Source organism: Periophthalmus magnuspinnatus, chromosome 9 (genome assembly GCF_009829125.3).
Source record: "Periophthalmus magnuspinnatus isolate fPerMag1 chromosome 9, fPerMag1.2.pri, whole genome shotgun sequence".
NCBI classification, from domain to species: domain Eukaryota; kingdom Metazoa; phylum Chordata; class Actinopteri; order Gobiiformes; family Gobiidae; genus Periophthalmus; species Periophthalmus magnuspinnatus.
In genome coordinates, this window is record NC_047134.1 from 5,210,800 (window position 1) to 5,237,704 (window position 26,905).

Genomic DNA, 26,905 nt, shown 5'->3' on the forward strand with positions numbered 1-26,905 from the left:
GACTTTTTTTCTCGTAGCACCCGCATATTTTTTTTTATTTAAGTGACCCTTATACTCCGTCGTAAGGAAACAACATTAGAACAGAGATCAAAAATTGTATGGGCCCTTTCATTAAAATTCAGGTCTGTATCTTACGGCTGCTTCAACAGAGAAACAACATTATGTTCAATCTGACTTGTAAAAAAAGAGAATATCTTACAGTCCCATTCACCTTAATAAACCTTTTGTAATTCCTGTCCAGCCAGACCCTATATACCTGTACGTTCCCATGTGTGTTGCTGTGACTTAGTTAGTTTAGGTCACTCTTACATACAGAACATTCCACAGCTTAAACCTGGACATTTAAAGGTGCCTCATTTTACCACACACACACACACACACACACACACACACACACACACACACACACACACACACACACACACACACACACACACACACACACACACACGCACACAAACGCACTGCACTAAACCTACCACTCATACAAGTCAACGGAGTAAACTTTTTCACTTGCAGAACCCTCACAGATCACATTATTACACACATGTAGCTGCATTAAGCTTATGATTTTACATTTGTTTTCTGGAGCAGTATTTTGGGGCATTTTTAATTCTGGCTGGAGTCATGTTCCATGTGCATGTTCCACGCGCGTTATGGAACATTTCTGGAGGACGTGTCTAGGGTGGAGGAAGTCTGGGGGTTCCCTGCTTAGACTAATGTCCCCGCGACTCGGCCCCGGATAAGCGGAAGAAAATGGATGGATGGATCGATGCGCAATCAAACAAATGTACTTCATCACTTACATTTGTGACGCTTTTCGGCGTTTTTTCCATGATAAAACTCAATTTCCCAAAGTTCTCCGCGGTGATGCGAGCTCGCGCTGCTGCTTTCAGCCAATCAGCGCCTAGTCATGTGCGGAAGTCCCGAGACAAGTGGGAAGTTTAGATCGTTTTCAGCGCAATGAAGATTTTTGCACGTTTTACTTGGAAAAGATGTACGTAAACATCTGAAGTTTGATGTCGGCAGCATTTGTTTACATGTGGTATGTTGACCTAAATGTTGGAAGTTGAATTGTAAGCGAGTCTGTGGAGCTACGACATAAAGCTAACATCATGTAGAGTGATTGCTAAAGATCTAAATAATTTGAAATCGTAGCTACATAGAAATTTTTTAATTTAATTTAATACTCTTACTACTTTAAAACTTACATAAGAATGTTGAAACTGAATCCTCGTGTTCTGTCTGTAGAGCGAACGTACGGACGAAACAGTAGAAGAAATAGCGACATCCGGAGGCCATTGTTTGCATATTCACGTACAAAACACGCGCGTTAACAGAATTTTCGTTAAACTTGTACTTCAAATACACGGCTGTGTGTGACATGTGGGGGACATTTTCTATAATGTAAATAATTCGAACTCGAAAATTTGCAGGTACATACATATATCAGTGGTTACTGATATCAAGCAAATCAGATCCAATTGCAGAGTCAGCAGTTCTATAATTGGAACAGCAAACGCCCCTTTTCCTTAAATCCACAGGCGAAAGGTAAAAAGTCTTCTGAATGAATGATTATTGTTTATTTGAGCAGGCATAATATATAAAAATAAAAAATATATTTTATTTTTTTGCCAGTACAGACAAGAACAGAAACAGTGTACATCCAAATCCAAATTTTGCACAATTCTCAAAAAGAGTAAGCAGAAGTATAATACTTGTGAGAGCTTACCCCCCATATTTAACTAAATCACACAATTCAGATGTTGATCGCAGTAGCAGAGATTGTACAGAAAAGTTAGGTCACAATTCATCGTTTGCCCAAATTTGTAGTATAACATTCCTTCCTTCTGAGATAATATTTGGCTTGTTCCTGAGCCAAAATAACAAAGCGGTGGAGGTCCATATGGCTTATTTTTATTTTAGATTTTATTTTGAAATTGATATCAGTTTTTTTATTGTTAAAAAACACTTTTGAAAGTTGTCTGTGTTTTTTCAACTGAATTAGGACCATTTATCCTTTTTTCTCAGTCAGGTCAGGTTTTTATGCTAATTTGATTTAGAAAAATCCGATCTTCTGACTAAATTGATTACAATTTTGTGACATTATCAGTTGATTTTCTTTAATATTTCTCATCCAAAAAATGTTTTAGGAGATAAAAAATAGTTTTCTAACAGAATGTATTAATTAAATGTTACGTTATGTTAATTGATAAAGGTAAGTACATGTAAATTGGAACGTTACGTTATCATTGTGCAAAATTCAGGACATGAACTTCTGTTTCTATGAACTCCTTGAATGCTCAGCAGCAGGGATGTCCAACAGTAATCAGCCATCATGACTGCATCCCAGCGTCCCTGATACCTGGTCTCCATCTCTTTTATGTCCTGATGGAATCTCTCCACCTGCTCATCACTCAGTGATCCCAGATTCTCAGGAAACCTTTAGCTCCTTTTGGGAAAATGGATGTGGATCATCATTAAAACCACACTGGAGGAATCTTTGTCACTGATGTCAGGAACTTCTACAAAGACAGGTACTGGAATTTCATCACAGTGAGCTACAGGACGACGTGCTGATTCACGGTCAGGATACTTGAGGCTGCTTCGGTTCTTTCTGTTGGTCCCAGTCACATCAATAGCCCAGAAGTAGCTATTGATGTCGGCTCCCTCCAAACCATGGGAATTCCAAACTTCAGACAACTCTTCTTGCCTTTAGTCCACTGACGCAGATACTCGGTGCATGACTTGCATGCCATGTGTGGCGCCCAAGCTTCATCTTGGTCACCAAGTTTAATACCAAAATAACTTAACTTGTGACTTGATTCCAGTTAGGAACATTGGTGTATTCACCGCAGATGTAGCAGAATATGTCAGGCTTATTTTTGCAAGATCTTCTAGTCGAAGCCATTTCATTCACTTGTAATATATAAAAAAAAACAATTAGTCATAAGTTGGCCCATGCAAAATCTTCAAAATTTGTTTATAGCGAGAAATATAACAGAATTTTGCATCATATGACATGAAAGTATTCATACATGTAAACAAAATCGTCCAAAAACAAATATGTAGCTTAGTTCAGAACGTTGACCTGATTGAGCAAAACCAATGTGATTTTTGGATTCAGCACATCAAAATGATCCTAAATCAGCTAAAAAATCTTGGACAATAAATTTAGTGTTGACCAGTGTTATGATACCACAATGCTCCATTTTTAGTATTCGACTATAATTTCATAAACTGTTCAAGAGAACTCATATTTTGTCCTTTTAAAGTGATTTTTTTTTGTATCAATCTGCTCAAAAGAGTATCTAGTTTTGATATCAGTTTTAGTGTCAACTCATATCTAATTTTTGATACTTTTGACAACCATAGTGCATAGTAACGCTGCTGTATATTAAATAGGGATGCTCCTATCGAGCTCTTTCATTTCTGATACCAATTCTTATTCTATGGATTTAAGTATATGCCAATTCTCAATATCAACTGATCGCAGAGCAGAGACAGAAAACAGCATTTATTTTCTTTACAAAAATAAAATAAGACAAAATGTATCTAAATGTGCTATGCAGCTGTTAATTATCCCTCATGTAACAGAAGGAACAACTTTGCAAATAAAAGTTCAAACTTAATGAGACTTTCTGGGCCAACTACAACCAGGAAATAGTCTTATATGAATGTATATGCGACTACCAGGCTATCAACTGAACCGATATTTGGAAGCTGATTTGATCTGATCCAGGATTTATCCTATACCAGAATCAGATTGGTGCATTCTTAATGTTAAACTCACAATAGGTCTTTAGAAACTTAGAAATTATCTGTAAAATAATAGCAAAACATACAAGAAGACTGTGTGTCATGCATGTAACAGACCAACATAGACAAAGTTTTCTGCAGTGGGGTAACACTAAAACTATAAAAGCTGTATTTTGCCACCTCTGCTTCTCTGGTAAACTTCCATCTCCAATGAAGGGCATTTGTTGTTAATGTGCATGGCATTTTTTTCCCTCTAAAATGAGTACTAATATATTCACGTGAGTGGGCCATAGGGTTTTAAAGCAGATATCATGGCAAGACATTAAACAAATCAAGTTGATCATAAAACTCAACCCCTGGTGTCCTGCACTGTCCTGTTATTACCACAAACCCCCCCCCCCCCCCCCCCAGGTTATAGACTGGTCTCAAGCATTCTTGTACACAGCTCTGGGATGTGGCCCCCTACGCCTCTCTCCTTATCATCATAAAAGGTGAAGACAGTGCTGTTTATTTCTTAATAGGTTTCGGTGAGCTTGTGTGGAGGAAAGCTGCATTGCCCTGAGCAAAAGGTTTTGATTATTGGAGTGTTTTAATAAGAGCTTAACATCACCCATTAATGTTAACCACATCAGCACAAGTAGCTTCACTCTATTTTAGCTTTTGTTTTTACCTCCACTTCTGTTATTCATGTCTGCTCTTGACAGAAGATGTGGGATAAACTAGACCACACATATGTTCAGAGAGGTCACTTTGGTAAAGTCATTTTCAAAATAACTGGTGGAAATAACTTTGAAGTCTTGAAAACAACTTGCTGAGAAAAGCATGGTCTGGTCTGGCACTTTCTGCAGAGCTAATACTAATGTGTTTAACTTCTCACGATATTATCATTTTGTTTCAGATGTTACAAATTACTTTTACGATTGATAAAAGCCAATGATAAAATGCTGTTATTGTTTTATAAAAAATCCAATTTAAATAGAATGTGAACTATACTATTTAATTAGAATTTGAACTTATATATGTCTTTTCTTCATTATTATGCATTTTTTGGCTAGTGTGACTTATTCTCCAGAGCAACTTATATTTCGGAAAATATAGTAACTGTGCACAACAGTTTCGGCTGGTTCCAATCAGAGGGGCAGTCGGCCCAACCATTTCCAGTGTAATGTAATGTCTGTTGGGTTTTAAATCCTGCCAGATTAGACAGTGGACAAGTAGCTGTGGGTGAGTTAAGGGTCAGAGGTTAGCGGATTAGGGTCACGCAGTGGACAGAAAGCTGCAGGTGTCACCGACTACATGATAAACACTACACAAATGTGAGGAAAACTTCACCAGGGGGCACTTCCCTGTCTGCTGCCTGACAGGTCAGGATTTTGGGATTTTAGAGTGGCTCCACAAAAACCTCATCGTGGGGCTGGGTGATTATGCCAAAAAAATCTGTATTTTTTTTCACACCGTCCCTCTCTCACCACTATATTCTGCAAACTACAGAGAATTGTCCAAACTGAAAATATTATATTCAAATTCAGATGGATAACACACTGACCACTGGGAAAATCTTTTATGAATGAGAAAAAAAAAAACTTAAACACAGTGCAACATTTCATTTGACGTCACTGATTTAAAGTGCTGCACGGCCCTGTCCTCCTGTGCTACAGTCTCCTCCTGGAGCTTTTCTTACTTTCTTTCTCTTTTCAATGCCCTTTCCAATGGAAGAAAGTGGGGAAAATAAAAATATATTTTTTTTCAAACAAACTGATTTGAACTTCAAATTTGATTAATCGATTTGATCAGTATTTTTGGCCAGTCCTACCCAATAGACATTACATTACTGTGGAGATGGTCAAGCTGACTGTCTCTCTGATTGGGCCAAGTTGGATGCTTTTGTGCACAAAGACATTTTTAATTGCAATATTTATAATAGTTCAACCCCAGGTTAGTTTGGCTTGTTAATATAAATCTGTTTGAACTGTCTCCGTTTCTTTCAATCTTGTTTATTTCACAGATTCTCTTGTAAAATCGTGTTCTCGATGCACTATGTCGGACACCATGAGCTCACAGCTGCCTCCCCCACAGACACCTGTTCCACAGCCGCCTCCCGTGCAGACGCCCCCCCTGTTGGAGTCTGAGGTGGACATCCAGGAGCTGCAGTTCTGGTTTGACACAGTGAAGACCTGGGACCAGACTGACCGCACAAAGACTCATGAAGACATCTGTGTACACTTAAGGCCACTGAGGGCCTTCCTGCACAAGCTTCAGGCCTCCATCAGCAGCACGGTAATAATGAACAAATGTATTATTCCATATCTGTTGTAATTTTAATAATATCACTAACATTCTCAAAGTGTGCAGCAGTGATCTTTCTTGACTTAGAAAACCAAAACTTTAAATTTAATATAATGAGACTAAGTAAAAGTGAAGAGGCTAGAGTGGTTTGAACTCTCACACACAAACGCACACACCAGAGTACACGGACACTGTGGGCGAGTGTGTGTGCCCAAGGTCAGTGGATCTGACCATTCTACCCATGATGTTTATGACAAAAGCGGAGTTCGAACCGCCATCTTCATATTTATTTAACAGGGGGAGTGCATTCAGACATAATTACAGCTATATTTCACAGTCAGGCTTTAAGATTCCAACAGTGGCTCAGTTGGTAGTGTTTCTCCACCGATGAAATGGTTGGCAATTTTAATTCTGCTCTTGACATAAACATCATTAGTTGAGCGGTCAGATCCGCTCACCTACAGGTTAACGTTGTGATTATAGCTGCCACAAATGAATGCTGTTGTTGTGACCTTGGGCGATACACTTAACATACCATGCCTCAAGTGTCAATGGGTAAGTAGTTTCTTGATGTAAGGTGCTTCAAACATTTAGCATTTAAGAATACTGAAATTGAATGTGGCAATAAACCTTTTGTGTTTGTGAAAAATACTCTTAAAAGTTGCAGGATTAAGCTTTAACTCCATGGCTTCAGCATCCAACTACCTTCCCAGATGCAGTCATGAATATAAATTGCAAGTTTAATTCAAACATGAGCAGGTCTACTGTGTAAGCATACATACATTCCTCTGCTGGCGCCGAGTCCAAGGCCAGATCTGAAAGGTGGGTTCTGGTCCAGTCTATAACAGGGCCGGCTCTGTGCTGTCCACTGCATGTACACTCACTCCAGTCAGCTAACAGGCGCTAAGGGACCTCAGTGCTAACCTAAAGTATCCCCACATCTGCTCCAGCTAATGTGGAAGCGGCAGGGAGCAGGAAGCAGGAGGGCCGGCCAGATTTCAGTCTCTTTTTCTCACTATTTAATTATGTGACCTTTTTGTACACACTTTTACAGTAATATTTAAGCACAAGTTCAGATGGTGATGTTCCCATAGACTGTGTAAATAAGTGGATTAAGTGAGTGTGACACCTATAGCGTATGGCTCCAGTCAAATGAATCTCAACAGTGCTAGCAGTTATAGGGGTCAATTTGGAGCCAAATTCCATACTGGGAACTCCGACTGCGAGTATCATAGCAACCAAAGAGCCAATCTGGAGCGAGGGTGTTGAACGCACTGCTGGTTTAGCAGAGAGTGGGTGCTTAGCTTCGGGGAAAGAAGGCGCCTGATTCATCTGTTATTAATGTTCATTCATTTTTATTTACTTTTTGGTTACAAATGTACAGAATCTTCAATAGTTTTTAGAATCATTTGACTAGAATCATTTGACTAGAACTAATTTAAAAAGTATTGGCCCGTCAAGACAAATTTGGGGTCCGAGAGAAGAAGCCTCACATGGGTCCCGCTCTGATATAAATGAAAATTATGAAGGACCAAAGTGGGTCTGTTGTCCCCGGGCTCCAGGGTTTTAGGGGCCTGGGACAACAGACCCACTTTTTCACCCCCTGTCCGCTCCCCTGGGTGGTATTCAATGAAATGAAAAAAAATAGGTTGGCATTAGTAGAAAGCAGAATGGATCTGAGCCAAGTAAGGCACCCCTCTTCAAACCCCACAACCCCGCCCTCAACCCCCCCTTCACCCCCAGTCCAGTCACACATGGTCCTGCTCGTTTTCATACATCTACATTTGAGTTCTGGTGATGTAACTCCACAAGAATATTCATTTACAACTGGATCTTTACATTATGGCGGAGCCCGAGAGTGAAGCGCCCATAGGAACCAGAACCAGAGAGCAATTATTCTAAACTCCCATGGCCAGCCCCCCTAATCAAACCCTTTTCAGTGACGTTGAAAATGATAAACTACCGGGAAGTTCTTGAACCCAGAATCTAGAGCAAATTATAGGCAGAGATCTGAGCGGTGACTTTGATGGAGAAAATGGAGTTTATAGACAGTTTCACTATTAAAAGTGGAAAGTGAATTTGATAAAAGAATAATTTGAAAAAGAGATCCATGAGTAAGTTACCATAGAGACCAGAACAAACACATGTTATGTGGCCTTAATCTGATATAACAGACCAATGTCCGGGTGGCTTATGAAAACAAGTCTGAAGTTATTTTTACAAAGATAAAAAGCTGATATGTGATCTTTTCTTCATCTTAAGGTACATTTGTGGACCTCGCTATCCATATAAGCCCACCCCTATAAAAATTGTAATTATTATGTGAAGAAACATAGCTCAAAATGTCTATATTCTCTTGAGTCATGTATGAATTATGTAAATGAAAAACAAATACTTAGTTTTTGATAAAATGTCAAAAAACCAGTGTGGGATTTTTTATTTTAGTTTTTGTTTGTTTTTATATTGCTTAGCCATTACTTTAATGTGCAATGTGAGCTGAAAAACCTGATTTAAACCATGGAGGTTTAAACAGGGTCTAAACCTGGTCTAAACTAGGTCTAAACTAGGTGTAAACCAGGTCTAATCTCACTCAGGGTTGCCACTCGTCTTGGAAAACCTCTAAAATTTGCCTCTCTTCCAGACATTGAAAATGCATAGAAAATGAGAAAAAAGGCCACATGTCATGGAAAATATACATTCAGTCCTTGAAAATGTCTCCATTCTTTCTATTATTATTATTATTTTGTGTGTAGGCAGCACGGTGGCTGAGTGGCAACACTCATCCCTCACAGCAAGGTTTGGTTCGATCCCCGGGTCGCCCAGGCCTTTCTGTGTGGAGTTTTGCATGTTTATCCCCGTGTCTGGATGGGTTTCCTCCGGGTACTCCGGTTTCCCTCATCAACCAAAACATAAACGCCCTTCAACTGTTGTTGTGATTTTGGGCGGTACAAAAATAAAATGAATTGAATTGAATATTACTGGATTATTTGTTATCAAAACTGATGGAGACTATTACTTCGATTGTCACAGTAAAAGGTTCTGTTGTTTTGTTTTCCTGAAAAACTTCATTTAAAACCCACCAAACTTCACACTTAAGGTTCACAGTGCCATTTAATTGGCATTGTTCTTCCTGGGTTTCTTTTTCTTATTATTTATTCTTTTTTTTCCGCCCAAACGATCGCATTTTTCACCCCCTGAACGTCGACGAAAAGTCCCATATATAGGTATAGGATCGACTGGCTCGGCGAAAAATTTCATAAAATTGGCATCGTGACACCGGCTCGACAGCGCCACCTAGAAAAATCAAAATTTTCAAATGAATTGGGAGCCGACACGCATTTTTCGCCCTAGCTTGACGAAATTCACACCAGTGATAGAGCTCATGGAGACAAGCAAAAAAGCCAATCATAGTACTGCCCTAGAGCGGACAGGAAGTCGGCCATATTGAATCGAAAATTCGCCAAATTTTTCGCTGCGTGTTTTCAAAACGCTACTAGTCTCAGGTTTTTGGTCCAAATGAGCTCAGATTTCACATGCCACATCCAGACACATGGGTTTTCATAAAACGTCCACGTTTTCTCCAAATTCCACACGGTTCACCTGTACGCCGCCGCTGAAATACGCCTTCGTTTCCTGTTTTTTCGATGTTCTCTCACGACCACAGGCATTGCCCTACAGAGCTCACATTCACATCACATATGCGTGATTGGGGCATGAATGGAATGCAATATTAATTTTTATCAAAATGAACACTATAGCGCCCCCTACCATAGGGGTGAAATGCCAACATTATCCAATTACTATGAAATTTGGGGAATCAATTCATGGTCTCAGAAGAAACAAAAAAATTACATTATGGCCATGGGTTATTTTCCACAGTTGGCCATCAGGGGCGCAATGAATTGAAAAGAAATTGGCACTTGGCACTTTGACTTGCATGTCTATTAATCATATCTACTCCTAGCTTTTTCATCCGAATTACATCAAACTCCACATACAGTATGTACACATGTCGATTGTCAATAATCATCCACGTTTTGGGGATATTCTTTATGGTTCATGAGTAGGATGCTCTCAAAATATGACTTCATCATTGGATGTAAATTCCTACACGACTTTTCCTTAAGTGCAAATGAAACCTATCTAGTCCTAGGTTTTTCATCCAAATTACCTCAGACTCCACATACAGCATGTACACATGTTGTTTGTCAATAATCATCCACATTTTGTGGATATTTCTTACAGTTTACATGTAGCAGGCCCTCAAAGTATGACTTCATCATTGGATTGAAACTTTCACTTAAGTGCAAATGAAACCTCTCTAGTCCTAGGTTTTTCATCCAAATTACCCCAAACTCCACATACAGCATGTACACATGTTTATTGTCAATAAACATCCACATTTTGGGGATGTTCTGTCTGGTTTATGCACAGCACACTGTCAAAATATGACTGCTTTCCTGCATATTTGATTCCCTCTCACAGACACATGGATCAGCCTAAAAAGCTAATCACTGATGTGGATTAAAACTGTGAATAGAGAACCATAATAAACAGAGGGGGGGGGGGGGGCGAGGGCCATCATTGCCGCTTGCGGCTTTAAATTAGAATTGGTATCTGAACCCAAACATACAAACTTCTGACATTAATATGCAAATATTTAAGTATTTTGTGTTTACTGCTATTTTTTTTCTATCTAATCTAAGTTTGACCACAAGCATGTATGTGGAGCGGGCTATCTGCTTATGTCTAAATGTACAATGCAGTGACATATGTGGACAGGTAAAGCCTTTAAATGGCATTGTTATTAAAAAACACTCTAGAATAAAAAAAAAAACAAAAAAAAAAACTTTCCAAGTCCCCTACATTTCACAGCAGCAACAGAAATAACAAGTTTAAATGTGAGATGTGAGATGCCCCATTGAACTTTCACTGGACAAATAACAGGCTCTGGGCCAACGACAGGCTCTGGACAAAACCGTTTCGTCTTTTTTATCCAGAGAAAAAATAATTCATTTTTATCAAAGACACGCCACTCTACAGCACCTCCTCCTCCACTCTCCGCCTCCTTTTCCACTCTTTGCCTCCTTCTCCTTGCCCTTCGCCCATGCACTCATGGGCGAAGGGCGAGTGCATGGGCCCTACACCCTGTATGGGCTCGGGCCTAATAAAACCTTGCCTATTGTGATGACATTTTTAATCCCTATGTGATCATATTAATTATTAAGAGATTGGAACTGTGTCTTGTCTTCCAGGGTTCTACCACAGAGGTTCTGAGGAAGCTGCCTCTCTTGGGTCAGTTCTTAGGCAGACTTTGCTGGATCTTTTATGTTACTGCAGATTGTGAGTGGATATTTTGCATTACTTCTGAGCATGTGAGTACTTCATATAACTTAACTGAAAAAAAAAAAACATTATTCTTGTTGCAGCCACAAGTCGATTGTTGCTGTTCCAGTGTCTGTGGGGAATGTACTCTGAGGAACCAGGAAATGTTGTGGAAGCTAAAGCTAACCAGTGGATACGGGTATGTACTAAGTTAAGAGCATGGACTGTATATATAAATGAACATGGCTAACCTTCTATCTTCGCATTGCAAAAGAGAAGTGAGCATATGCACGCCTCTGGCTCCGACTGTGGCTCCAGTTCACTTTCTATTGAAAAACTGTGGCCCCTCTCTCTGTGACTGCTGCTGTCAGGCTCACCATTTTGGTCATAAAATGTAAATCAAGACATGATTATGTTACTAGCATTAGCAGCAGGTTTAATTCACAGCTTTGCTAAGCGCCCACTCCCTGCTAACCCAGAGGTGCAGTTGGGAGGGGACTTTACCTTCAACAGCCTCACTCTTAACTGGCTCTTAGGTTCCTATGATAATTGCAGTTGCTATTGCTGTTAGCAATGCTGTCAATCAAACCTGTTGCTAACTCTAACGGGAGCGAAAGAAGATGCCTGATTTGTCTGTTATTAATGTTCATATCTTGATTTACTGACACAACAGCGAAAATAAAAATACCAGGATCATGTAGAGTGGGTTAATATGAACTTTTTAATCAATCAATCAAATTTGATCAAAATGTCGAGATTATAGCAGCAGTTACAGAGTGAGAGGCCACAGTTTTTCAATAGAAAGTGAATTGGAGCCAGAGTTGCTGGACCTGGAACCGTACATATGCTCACTTCCTGCTTGGCTAGGAGGTTAGCTATGTCCATTTATATATATATAGTCTATGGGTGGGATTCCAAGGTGTTCCCAGGCCAGCCGAGAGACATATTGAACCTGATAATTTCTATTACTGACGAGACTCTGGAACTTTCATTTTAACAATATTCCTTTTGGCTGCTTGCCATCTGTTTTAAATATTATAGAGTTCTTGAATCTCTGATTAATGGCTTTTCTTCATTCAAAAATCTTGTTCCTGTGAACATAGCACAACTGCTGCACAGATCTTAGTCTAATTCACTTTAAATTCAATTCAATTCATTTATTTTTGTAACGCCCAAAATCACAACAACAGTTGTCTCGAAGGGAGTTCATGTTTTGGTTGATGGGGGAAACCGGAGTACCCGGAGGAAACCCATCCAGACACGGGGAGAAACATGGAAAAACTCCACACAGAAGGGCCTGGCGACCCGAGGATCGAACCAAACCCTCTTGCTGTGAGGCATGAGTGTTGCCACTCAGCCACCGTGCTGCCTACACACAAAAACAAAACAACAGGAAAAATCAGACAAAACAAGAGAAATCAGCCAGGCGAGGAGGAGGAAGACCGGGCGAGGAGGATGAGAGCCAGGCGAGGAGGAGGAGAGGGTCCAGCTGTCATCGGGGCATCTGAAAGAGTTACACTCCACAGGGGGAGTGGGACAGGGGACAACATGTGAATAGCATTGCTGATGAGAAAATAGGACAAAGCAGAGGATAGTGCTCAGGTTGCCATACTTCCCCCAGCTAGTTATCTCCTACTGCAGCCTATCTTATCCCGGGTTTTAATGTCCCTAACTCCCTCACTATGTAACCTGGTCATACGCTATACCGAAGAGGAAGGTTTTAAGCCTGGTCTTAAATACAGACTGTGGGGGCCTGTTTAACATCAGCAGGGAGTTGATTCCATAACACAGGAGCTTGGTAACTGAATGCTCTCCCTCCCACTGTACTTTTGGACACTCTAGGAACCACTAATAGTCCTGCATTCTGAGAGTGGAGTGCTCTGTTTGGCTGGTATGGGACAATAACATCTTGCAGATAGGATGGGGCCATACCAATTTTAATAGGCCATTTGTCTCTGTTTTCCCTGCTGTGTTATAAATGGTCCTGATCGTGTCTCTGTTGGGGCCTGCCTTCCCAGAACTGTGAAGCAGATTTGAAGCCTAAATTATAATGAATAGCTGATTGTAGTCAGTGTTTTGTTTTACCATGTTCGTAGCAAAGACACAAAGGAGGGGAACAAAATGAGAAAAAACTTTATACTAAGTTTATACAGATGGGTGAAAATAAACAAGTTTCATACATCAGTTTGACCTAAATGTTTGTATTCATTTGATTAAAGGTTGGATATGTGGAGTTCTTATGCTCAAAATATTGCATTTACTGATAAGAAGTCTAATTTTGATCCAATCTTAATTAGAAAAACACTGAACACGATGACAGTATAGTTTGTTTTCATTTGGTGTTTTGGTTTTCAAGTTCAATGAGCCTCACACGAGACTCTCATTTAAGTTTTCAGCTCCAATGCTGAAATCCATTTGGTTTGAATCTAAAAGGACACTCTGATCTGAATCCTCACTAAACCCCAGCACCTGCAGCCAATCACGAATCAATGCTAGTGCAGCCTATGCCGCGAGTGGAGTTTCAGAGCTTGTCCATATACTGAGAAAAACTTTGTGTTCTATCTGCAGGTTATGGCACTAGCAATGCAGGCTCTGTTGTTAGTATAGTTTGTTATTTTAATGGTAAACCATGACATTTTTGTGTCGCGTTTTTCCACCTTCAAAGCAGTCAAAGTGCTGTACATTAAAGGGCCCATATTATGCTGTTTACTTACCTTCGGTTTTAATGTTTCCTCATCAAACATACCCGGAGATGTGTTTTATTTCATTTACACATGTTTAACACACAAACCCTGCATATTTAGGCTGAGTTCTTCTCTCAAACTGAAAATACTCTGTTTCACCTTGTGATTCATGTGGTAATACAGGAAGCGCTCCACTGTGTTTTAAAACTCTATACACCTTCACTAGAATCATTTGGATGATTTCAGCCCTGGAATTGCCATTCTCTACCAACTAAAGATAAAAGGAGCTGTTAACTTGAAAACTACTCAAACATGCATAAATGAAACAAAACACAACTCCAGTATGTTTTTGAGGAGGTAAGCTTATAACATGACTAAAAGCTCACAAGAGTCCATTTTGTGTAGTATAGGACCTTTAAAGAATAACTCACCCATTCGCAGACACTACATACACTACCATTTAAATTTCTGTGCCTCTAAAACGGGTGCTCAGACTTTTTCAGTATGTGAGCTACTTTTAAAATGATCGTGTCTGAAAGATCTACCACCTAATACAAAAATGTTAAACATATTTATTTGTAAATGTATTATGAATTCTTACATGTACAGTGCATTTTCATGTACCTTGCTCAACGTCATGAGACAATACTGCACAACACAATTGAACTTCTTACATGTTCATAATTAGTTGAATGATGATTACTGCTCTGATGACTTGCACTGAATGGAATCAGTGAGGGATGCATAGTTCGGGCAGTAGCTTCTGACAGCCAGCCAGGAGTAAAATTGCATTTTTCGTTTGAAAGCGATAACAGAGCTAATCATGTTGATTACGGTTTTGTCTTTTTTATAGCCATAAAAAACATGTTAAACGAAGTATCAGAATTTACTGCATTTTTTCACACAACTACTTCTATTTTACACATCCATCTTTTTTCTTTTACGCATTGAATAAATGACTGGGAAAATCCCCGCAGCACCCACGCTCTCATTCGTCACCTTCGAAGGACAACAGAGGCAGATTACCGTTATGACGGTATAATATTTAGATAGCCCCATGTCTCCGCTTTGAGACGCCTTTTGAATTTACATGAGAGCACGACTGGGCGCGGAGTTACGCTGTTGGAAAGTGCGACGATAGGATCCGACGCTATAGGGCAGTGGTCCTCAACCTTTTTATCACCGTGGACCGGCTAATGCTAATGCTAATGATTACACATGATACACATTTGACCCACAATTAAGTTAATAGCTGAATAAACCACGCTTACCGATTAGAAACAGCATCCAGTCGATCAAAACATAAGGTCCCTCTGCTCCTCAGTCCACCATGAGATCTTCACTCGGTTTCACGAACCGCTCCGGGTCCGAGATGCCTCTAGTTTAACTTGTACAAACATCCACAGTGTCCTCGGTCGCGTACTTCCTTTGTTTTGTCCGTTTCGTCATGTTTAAAATGCAAAACTGCTGCGTAAAATTACGCAATACGCGCACATAATTTTACGCACGGATCTTTATATCCAGTCTCGTGTTTTTACGCGGAGAAGTGACGGAACAGATTTCACTTTCCTGCAGCAGATTGGACATGGAGGCTCTAACGTCCTTTGTGGACATAATTTCTTGACTGGATTATATTCTCTGGACCTTTACGGAACGAATGAGACCAACTTTGTGTGAATATGTTGATGTTTGACAGAACCAGAGCGCTCAATGGTAAGTGAAGTCCAGATTCACATTTCTGACTTCTCTGTAAAAACGGCTTTCCTGTCAGCACTGTGGTGATTCGAGGTGTAAATGGTTTACATATTCAGAAAGATGAATGCCGTAGCTTTCATGATGTGTAGATTGTTTGTGTGGGTGACGCAGAAATACACGTACATTGCTGTAAAGTTGTAACATGTAACGCGGGCGGGCCGTCGGAACGCTAAGTGGTTAAGTTGGCGGCGCTCAAGTGACGGAAATGTAACCGAGAGAATCCGGTCATTTTTCAAAATAAAAGATTTTTCAAAATAAATGATTGTTCAGACTCAGATAATAAATACAACAGAAATAATTAATTATTTCTTGGACGGCCCGCGGCCCAGTACCAATTGATCCACGGACCGGTACCGGTCCGCGGCCCGGTGGTTGGGGACCACTGCTATAGGGTTAAGCTAACTCGCGCTTGTTTATGCGTGTGCAGCGCCCATGATGTGACCTAGAGTCAGGTGTAATCTGACTGGTTGTCCTGTATATTAGTCATGTGACTGGATGGATGACGGGACGTGATCTACCCAAAATGCCTTCGACGTCATCATCGACGTAATGAACACCCCTGCTCTAAAACAATGCAATAATAAAACACTTTGAGTCGTCCAGATGGAGAAGTGAACTCAAATGTATATATCATCGTCTCATAGTTCACTATAATTACATACAAGTATGGGTCAATATTTATGTTTTCCCAGAGTCCAAGAGATCTAGCAATATACATCTATGAGTTTCATTTGACTGGAGCCGAACGCTATGGGTGACGTCACACTCACTGAGTCCGCTTCTTTACACAGTCTATGGGGAGCTATGACACAATTTAACAAGTAAATTATGTAAATTTAATTTTTTAAACATTAATTTAATTTTAATAATTATCATTTAATATTAAAAATCACATTTCCAAATCTTAATTTTGAGCTTTTACAGAGGACAGTGGAACATTTGAATTTAACTAGCTGAACAGTAGAAGTCATATTGTCTTTATATACTTTTTCCATATGTACCAGGTTTCATATATATATATTCATTAAACCACTGACCACCTTTGATCCGAGCCAGTATGGCTACATGATATTTGAAGCAAAAACATATATTATAATCTGAAATAACAAATACTGAAGTATTTTTACTGAAATTACAAATAAGTGCCTATAAAAATAATCCAAGTCTTCCCCAGAGGGAGTCCATATAAAAAGTACAGGTCTTTATTTTATGCTATATTCTCTCTCATGCAAGAAACCAAACTACAATAAACCCATGACCGCATCCGAAACCACCCTGATGACCACAAATGATAGGAGGGAAAGAAGATAGAAACTTTAAAAAAAACAAAAAACCTTATGGACCACAGCTGATCTTTTCTGGCGGAGCAGGGCATTTAGAGACATTAACGGCACAGGGGGCATCTGTCTTACCTTGTGTTGTTTATAGAGACAAGCCAGGTACTAGTTGTTATTGCTTTAACTGGATATAGACGGATATATCAGTTGGCTAATATTTGCATTTTTAGCGAATCGGCTATGGGTCTTAAATATGCTGCAGAGGTCTGCTGCCTAAAAATCCACACAAAGCTTTATACACTATAAGACACTTTAACTAATCAAAAAGCACAGAACATTTTGGCAGAGCTTATCAGGCATCGGTTGCTATGCATTCTAAACAATCGGTCTCGGCTATGAAAAAAAGTAAAAAAACATATCAGTTGATCTCTACCATAAACCAAATTGAACACATGCCATGGGCAGGGAAAGTAGGTTTTAAAAAGAGGTCATACCTTCCCATTTTGCAGTTGTGTAACAAATGGGAAAAATCCAATGCCAGATAAACATAATCTTAGCAGTGAGGATTTAACAGGCAAAAGCTTGGATAAAATGGTTGCCTGTTCTCATTATTTTGGACTGAACCACCAAGTGACTACTTCCAGTTGGTTTTACCATCTGAAGCTTGGCTAAACTTGTTTCATTGGTTTGGGAAGAATTCAATCATGGCTGAGTAATTGTTAGCAGACACTCATCCAAACCTCCCGTCTTTTTTCCCTTCTTTTAATTTAAATTTATGAGGGATCATTTCTGTGGCAGCGCAGTGTTCTTGCCCCCAAAGCCAGCACTGTGGCTTTGAAGGAAACAGGATTATGCCCAGCTTACTCCCTCCAAGGACCACACCTATCTTTTATTATTATTTTAAAAGCAACACGCGAGTTCAGTCTGGACGATGATGACCAAAATTATGCATGTTTTATGGGACTATTGTGATAACAATAATCTGATTATTTTTGCAGTCCATCAGAACTTTTTTGCAACTTTTTGATTTTTTAATAATTAGCAAAGACAGTATACTAACAATTCAAATTTTACATATATTCTAATCAATGATTTTGTGCCGATCATATAAACAGCATATGGCCTATATTGACTGGCGTTCTGTGTTCACACTTGTACAAAATTGGGACAAAACTGGGACTAAGACTGAAACCCAACCTAGACTAGGACTAGGACCAAACCAAGTCTGTGTCAGGACTAAACTGGGCTCAAACCAGGACCAAACCAGGACACGGGTTTTAACCAGACCAAACCAAGTCTGCATCAGAACGAAACTGAGCTCGAACTAGGACACATTTCAACCCATCCAAACCCAGTATATTCTAGCAGCTTTTTGTCCCTCCATCCTCCATCGCATGGGTGGGATGTGACTGAGTGAGTTCAGATGGTAGTGATTGGGCTTGTTTTGTAAGGGGCTGTGCAGAGGATTAGGACTCCTCCTCACTCCCTGCTTTTTGAATTTTCTCAGTCACCCACTTACTTTAATTTTACTCCCATTTCTTTTGCTACCTTTCATGTCCCTCTTTTTATCTAAAGTCTAAGCAATCTCTACTCCTTACAATGTTTTGACAGCATTACATTATGCTCTTCTTATGGGAAGTAGGCCTTGGGATTTTACTAATTATTAAATGAACATTATCCACCTGTTTTTTATTTTAGATATAAACTTGATGACCTACTTTTTTGGGTTGCCAGATCTTTCTACTAAAGCCAGCCATAAACCCCAAATTGTTATCATTTTGTAAATAATATATCCACATTTTTTGACAATTAAAGGCATCTTAGATTTTAAGTATCTGCTGATTCCCAATATCAACCAGTGCAGAAACAGAAAACAACATTTATTTCCTTTAAACTAAAATAAAATAAGATTAACCCAATCCGATGGTGTAGTAAGTAGTAAGTGCAGAACAACTGCTGTATAAATACAAATTCAAACATTCTGAGACTTTCTGGGCTGATTACCCTTAATTACCAGTCTTATTGCATCAATTTAAATGTCCAGCCGGGATATAGACTGAACTGATATTTGGAAGCTGATCCAGCAAAATTTTGAGTATCAGTGCCAATATCCCAAACACAGTATCTGATTGGTGCATCCCTAGTTAGTTAAATGTTGAAGGTGTACTGAACTTTTTTATAGGAGGGTCTGTTACCTGCTCGTCTCCATGGATGTTTTCTGAGAGTTTGCTCAGAGTAAGCACATGCAGTTAAAAAAAAAATGCAAGATGGATATGTTTAATGCCATACTGTGTAACATCCCAGTTATTGCATTGAGTTATTACAGGTGGTGGACCCCATACCAGAAATGATACATAGCACACTTTTAAAGCTAACACATGTTATTAACAGGTTTCAGCTTCCCATTATACACAATGGGAAGCTGAAACCTAGGACTTTTCCAATTCCAATTAGTTAGGATTTGTTAATTGCTATGGCAGTGGTCCAAATTTCTCCTCCTTCTGAAACCCCTACGTTCATGTTAAAAATCATAAATCATCATTTATTTTCAAAGTCAAATTTAATGGGTTTGGAGCGTTGGCCCTGTTCTTCCTCAGACAGGAATCAGTTTGGTTTATTAATGCACTTGTCTCTGTGTACAATGGGGCCCCTTCTGCTTGTAAAACCTCTCTGTAACAAAGAACATTAATTTCTTAATCTGCTCATATGCTGGCTATACAGTCTCACTTACTGGAAAGCCTGCTTAGCATTCATCTCTTTCAAATGGTGTCATGCTAGCAAAGCCATCCCATATTCCTCTTGCTAATTAGCTCTGATCCTATGGAGACGTTGTTTTATAGAATTGTCCGGTGAGAAGAATATTACCTCCAGGTGTTAACAATACTCTTTATATTTTGTTTTGTTTATCTGCAGAAAATCTTATGTCAGCTCACCACAGACGAAGACATTACCGCAGAGGCTTTAATGAAGCATTTGGGAGTGCCATCAGCTGAGTACCATCTGAAAGTGCTGAGAACAGTACTGATTCCTCATTTCCTTTTGAACATGTCCTTGATTAATACCAGAAAACACTGTCCATCATGTCCTCTTGCTGTGGCTTTAGATGCTGGCGAGGGTGGGGGAACATGCAGGAGTGATCTGCACCTTTTCTTGTGATATAAATCAAAGGTAATTATAAATTTTGCTATTTCATGTCTACACAGTTTAAAGAGCTAAAAGGGGAGTTGTCCAGAAAGCCACAGCAAGAGATACCTCAAATCTAATATGAGATTGGTGTGTGGGTGAGTGTTGGTTTTTGGAAGTGGGGGAGGTCGATGGCGCAGATTTGGCAGCCTCACTTCTGTTAGTCTGTCCCAGAGCAGTTACTGGAGGCTTACTGCTATCCAGTGTGGAGTCAATGAATGATGCAATGTAAAGTACTTTAGGTGTCTAGAGTGCTATATATTACACAGATATTTACATTTTTTTTACATCGGCTATTGGTCTTAATGCTACCATCCATAATTTTCTCTAATTTTTTCATTTTTTAAAAATTTTAATAGATTTTAATTGAATCTTTTTCCAGACCAGTGTTTAGTTTGTTTCCATACCTGTCAGTTTGGACTAGTCACTAGCGCTTTTCCTCAGAGTGGTCATAGGATGTTGCTGTGATGTTTCCAGTTAGCTGATTTAACCATCCATAATTAGATTAGCTGACCCACACCTGTTGTATTCTCACATTTCACCACTAGATGCTATCTACGTTACTACTGTTTGACAGTTTGCCAGCTTTGGTTTGACAGAAGAAAATCAGAAAGTACAGGTGGGACCATAGACTGTATATATAAATGGATATAGCTAACGCGCTAGCCGCTGCATTCCAAATAGGAAGTGATCATGGGTGTGCTTCTTGCTCCATGGACTCAATTCGCTTTCTATTGAATAACTATGGCCCCAGATTTGATTAGCAACGTTGCTAAGCGCTGCTATACCAGCAGTGCAGGCAGGAAGCGGCCTCGCTCTGGATTGGCTCTTTGTTTGCTATGTTACTCGTGGTTGGAATTCCAAATAAGGAATTCGGATCCAAATCGGCGAGTATAAATACTAGCCTCAATGAGCTTCATTTGACCGGAGCTGAACGCTATGGGTGATGTCACACTCACTTAGTCCACTTCTTTATACAGTCTATGGGTGAGACTGAACAAAGGCCAAGTGAGGGGAGCCATCTACTGGTGAAAAAAATCTAATAAACTTACAGATGGTAGCTTTAATGCTCTACTACCACAGACCAATATTGTGTTTGGCATGGTCCCCTAAAGGAAATGTGTTTCTACACCCTCAAGTGCAGGATTACCTTAAGTCCATCAGAAGGAGACACTGCTCTAAATAAGACTGTGTGAAAAACGTTTGAAGAGAAACAAATGTTGTGGATAATATTGTCATTTATATGATTTATGCCTAATACTTTTGAATACAAACCAGTGTACTCTTACGTAACTGTTTATGCTCATTTCAGATTATATAATGTAGGTTAATTTATCAAAAAATATCAATAGTGATTTACCTCAGTAATGCCTGGGTCAGTTTTGTGCCTTCAGGCTGTGGGAGTCTAATATTTTAGCTTCCTTTTCATATTAAATAAATGAATGCATAATATGGAATTACTCCTTTGCAAAACTGATGTGTTGCCCACCCTGAGGCGCAGATCCACAGATGTTTTATTCTAAAATAAAAATAAATTACACTTTTTGTTTATGACCTGCAGCTGCCCGTGTGAAATTGTGCAGGCCACAGCTGAAGCATGTGTTCCTCTTGTCACATGTCCTGAAGCTGCCTCTCTGATCGGAGCTCTACTGAAGCTAGCGGTCACAAGTGTCAAAGCCCCTTTAACTGACCACTGCATTCAAGCCATAAGTTCTGCTCACTCCAGGTAAGACAAGGCCACAGTGTGAACATGTGTTAGAACCATAGACTGTATATATAAATGGACATAGCTAACCTGCCAGCTGCCGCGTATCAAATAGGAAGTGTGCAAATAGGAGCACACTTCCGGCTCAGTAGACTTCAACTCACTTTCGACTGAAAAACTGTGGCCCCTCTCTCTGTAACTGCTACATTATCCTGGTGGTTTTATTTTGTCTTTGTGTCCATGAATCAAGATATGAACATTAATAACAGACAAATTAGCACCTTCTTTTTCCCGAGGTTGCTCCTGCTAACCTTAACAACCGGCTTGATTGACACCATTGCTAAGCACCCACTCCATGGTAAATTAGCAGTGCGAGCGGAAAGAGCTGTCTTCTCCTTAAACAACCTGGCTCTACATAAGCTCTTTGGTTGCTATGATACTTGCAGTCAGAATTCCTAATATGCAGCTTGGCTCTAAATTGGCCCCTATAATTGCTAACCTCGATGAGCTTCATTTGCCTGGAACCAAACGCTGTGTGTGACATCACACTCACTTAGTCCACTTCTTTATACAGTCTATGGTTAGAACTATTTCATGTCCAAAGCCACAACCATGTTGCAAGAATAAATTGGCTGATAATGATAAAGCATTCAATTTGAGATGTTTTGTCCTTGTAGCTTATAAAGGTCACAGATTCTGCAAAAACGTTTTCCAGATGTCAACAGACTTGTTTTTGAAATCAGACTATTCTGCAAATTGGCCTTTTCAGAGCTTTTAACCACGTTCTAGTTTTTTCTTCTCAATTGAGCCTCTGAAGTTATATTTGAGTGATTCATTTTCATGTTAATCTTTAATTGCTTATTTTCAAGATGCCATTTTGCCGATGTAACCCCCAGTGTGACATATGCACGTCCTTCGCTAGTTTTATTTTCTTAATTGGTGATACCTGTAGGATTCGGGCAGTGCCGCATAGTCATTTTGATGTAAATTGAAAAAAAAGTGGGCTGCTTGCTAGTTTGATGTGCAGCTATCTATAGGGGGCACCAACACTTTGTTGCGATGACGTTATCAGCTCCCACTGCGCACTGCAGTTTTCTAACACGGAAGTCAGCGGACTTATTATTTTTATTAAGTAATTTTAGATAAATATTTCAATTTAAAATGTGCAAATTATAACCCAATGATCCATTGGTGTCATACATTACAAAGATGGAGCACACATAAGCACAACAGATCAATAACATTGTCTTTTTGGTAGCGGGTAATCTCTCTCTCTCCTTTGTCAGCCAGCTCTTTCCATTGGACGGTCCAGCCATGGTCTCTCTATGGTGGTACAGTGTGTCCAGTCTGGAGGAGACTGTACTGAGTCTGATGGAGCAGGTTCTAACCAACAACAAAACTACTCCTCATGAAGTACAGCATCTGATGTCTAACTCTTTACTGGTGAGTATTACACATTAAGTGCCATCCATAGACTGTATAAAGAGGGGGACAAAGTGAGTGTGACCTCACCCATAACATTCAGCTCCAGTCAAATATAGGGGCGACTTTGGAGCCCAGTTCCATATTTGGAATTCCAGTCACAAATATCATAGTAAACAAAGAGCGAATCTGGAGGGAGGTTGTTAAAGGTCATGTTCCATCCCGCCCGCACCGCTGGTTTGATCCTGTGTTTTTTTTTTCTTTTGCTTTTTTGTCTGTAAATGAAGATATGAGCATTATCAATAGACAAATCAGCACCTTCTTTGCCTAAGGCGCTAGCGTTAACAACAGGTTTGATTGACAGTGTTGCTAAGCGTCCGCAATCCTAGTTTAGCAGGGAGTGGGAAGGGGTGTTACCTTTAACAGCCTCGCTCCGGATTGGCTCTTTGGTTGCTATGATACTCATGGTCAGAATTCCAAGTATGGAACTCGGCTCCAAATTGGCCCCTATAACTGCTAGCCTCCATGAGCTTCATTGACTCGAGCATTATGGGTGACACCACACTCACTTAGTCCACTTCTTTATACAGTAACCCTGTAACTTGACCTGGCAGGGTGGAGATGGGTAATATTGCTAATGAATATTACATCATCTTTTGTTCATGTTCTGATTGATAATTTTTCTATATTAACTTTTATTTTTTGCCTTGCCAACATGACACCTGTTGGTTATAGTTGGTTTACTCAGCTCCTCTTGGCTTCACTCAGATAATACCTATAATTGATACAAAGCACTACCAGACTCCATATGGATTTAGTAGTGACGTAGAAATAAAAAGCTGAGAGCTAAGTTTTTATCTGCCTCTCTTTTGTTATTTTAATGAGGTGTGGAGTGGAGGTCCAGTTATCATCTGTGGATTGCTTTAGAGATAATCCTCCACTGCTGTTTGAGCTGTGTTGAGTTCTGGTTCTGCTCTGCATGCATCTCACATTATTTGGCTCGGTGGTAACTCCATCACATCGTTTGGCTGCTGCTCCTCAAACTTCACTGGAATAAGACTGAACCCTGAGTTACATACGAGCTCTGGGCTTTGGTAGATTTGGTAGATTTGGCCGTTTACACAATGATTTTAATGCTGAGAATAGAGAAATCAGCTTCTGTTTGGGATGTTTTTTTACCAATTGTATTTATACAGCTCAAACTTAAAATATTTTCTATTCAAGGTGGGCGATGTACCATAAAATTTAATGCATGGAAAATCTTTCTAGATCAGATATTGGCTTTTAAAGGTCCTATATTACGCAAAATTGACTCTTGTGATCTTTAAGCTATGTTATATTGTTATAACATAGCTTAAAGCTGTATAACCTCCTCAAAAACAGGAGTTGTGTTTTGTTTCATTCACATATGTTTGAGTAAACCCTTTATTATTTTATAGTCTGTCTGCATCTCCAAAGCTCAAAATGTTCCATCCATAGCCTGTATAGAGAAGTGGACTAAGTGTGACGTTACCCATAGCATTGGGCTCCAGTCAAATTAAGCTCATCGAGGATAGGGGTGAATTTGGAACCCAGTTCCATATTTGGTTACTATGATACATGCAATCAGAATCCCAAAGAGCCAATCCAAAGCAAGGCTGATGAAGGTAATGTCCCTTCCTGCCCACACCACCGGTTTAGCATGGAGCAGGAGATTAGCAATGCTATCAGTCAAATCTGTTACTAACGCTAGTGGGAGCACCTCGGGGGAAAGAAGGTGCCTGATTTGTCTGTAATTAATGTTCATATCTTGATTTATGGACACAATAGCAAAATAAAAAGCAAAATGACGAGCCTATAGCAGCAGTTACAGAGAGAGGGGTGACAATTTTTCAATGTAAAGTACATTGGAGCCAGAGTCGATGAGCCGGAAGCGCGCCCATGTTCACTTCTTGTTTGGAACGTGACGGCTAGCAGGTTAGGTATGTCCATTTATATATACAGTCTATGGCTCAAACATGTTTACATAACTGAAAATGTTTTCCAGTGTGATAGCTAACACATAGTGAAGTGAAGGGGAAAAAAATGCGCCCTGTGAGCTTTAACCTCTTCAACATGAGTTTGTGGCATGGAGATGGTCTGCTAGAATTGCACAACTCCTGTTATGTTTTGTATATGTGTAAATACAAAGGATGCTCTCTTCACCAAACTCATTTTCCTGTTGATTTGTTACATACTCATGTTTGTTAAACCAGTACTTTTATAAACAGTTGGGTTTGTAATGTAATGTTTTATGTATAACACAGTGAACCTTCAATCACACCTGTTTACTGTACTACCCTGTCCAGGATCCCCCCCCCCCACACACACACACATATACACACATACAAGGCTACAGCTGCACACACAGTTCTTTTGTTTATGATATTACACCTGGTTTTATTTAGTGTTTTTGTTTGGTTTTGTTTACTTGGAGAAAATATCTCGAGTAGTTTTCTGACAGTGTACTTGAGCTAATTACGTTTTAAGGCTATCACAATGAATCTATAGTAACTTATTGTTACTTATACTGGAGAAGTTAAAAGTTTGGACACACCCTCTCATTCTGTTTTTTTTTTTTATTATTTATTTTATATACACACAGAACACATCAAATACATGAAGCAAGATATATGGAACTGTGTAACAAAAAAACCCCAGTCCACTTCTTTATAAGGCTAAGTGAGTATGATGTCACCCATAGCGTTCAGCTCCTGTCAAATGAAGTTCATAGAGGTTAGCAGTTATATGAGCCAATTCCATATTTGGAAATCTGACTGCAAGTATCATAGCAATCAAAGAGCCAATCTGGAGCCAGGCTGTTGAATGCAACGCCCCTTCCTGCCTAACACTAACGGGAGCAACCTCGAGGAAAGAAGGTGCCTGATTTGTCTGTTTTTAAGGTTCATATCTTGATTTACGGAACCAAATAGTGAAATAAAAACACCAGGATGTAGAGCAGGTTAATACAAAAAACACTTTAGAGAGAGAGAGAGAGAGAGAGAGAGAGAGAGAGAGAGAGAGAGAGAGAGAGAGAGAGAGAGAGAGAGAGAGAGAGAGAGAGAGAGAGAGAGAGAGAGAGAGAGAGAGAGAGAGAGAGAGAGAGAGAGAGAGAGAGAGAGATTGAGAGTGATTGAGAGTGATTGAGAGTGATTGAGAGTGATTGAGAGTGATTGAGAGAGAGATTGAGAGAGAGATTGAGAGAGAGTGATTGATTGAGAGATTGAGAGAGAGAGAGAGAGAGAGTGATTGATTGAGAGAGAGAGAGTGATTGATTGAGAGATTGAGAGTGATTGATTGAGAGATTGAGAGATTGATTGATTGATTGATTGAGAGATTGATTGATTGATTGATTGAGAGATTGATTGATTGATTGATTGAGAGATTGATTGATTGATTGATTGAGAGATTGAGAGATTGATTGATTGAGAGATTGAGAGATTGATTGAGTGAGAGATTGATTGAGTGAGAGATTTTCAACAGAAAGTGAA

General features: G+C 39.6%; 1 protein-coding gene across 1 annotated transcript in view; it reads left to right on the forward strand.

Moving 5' to 3' along the window:
* The first annotated feature begins 917 nt into the window (after positions 1-917).
* The window catches only part of fancc (FA complementation group C), a 77,206-nt gene continuing 51,218 nt past the window's right edge, over positions 918-26,905 (forward strand). Inside the window, exons 1-8 of the mRNA XM_055224342.1 lie at positions 918-1,045; positions 5,765-6,036; positions 11,301-11,388; positions 11,475-11,569; positions 20,000-20,104; positions 20,190-20,254; positions 21,831-21,995; positions 23,261-23,417. Of these exons, the coding sequence (XP_055080317.1) occupies positions 5,797-6,036; positions 11,301-11,388; positions 11,475-11,569; positions 20,000-20,104; positions 20,190-20,254; positions 21,831-21,995; positions 23,261-23,417 (915 nt within the window). The 5' untranslated portion in view covers positions 918-1,045; positions 5,765-5,796. The remainder of the gene's footprint in view (positions 1,046-5,764; positions 6,037-11,300; positions 11,389-11,474; positions 11,570-19,999; positions 20,105-20,189; positions 20,255-21,830; positions 21,996-23,260; positions 23,418-26,905) is intronic.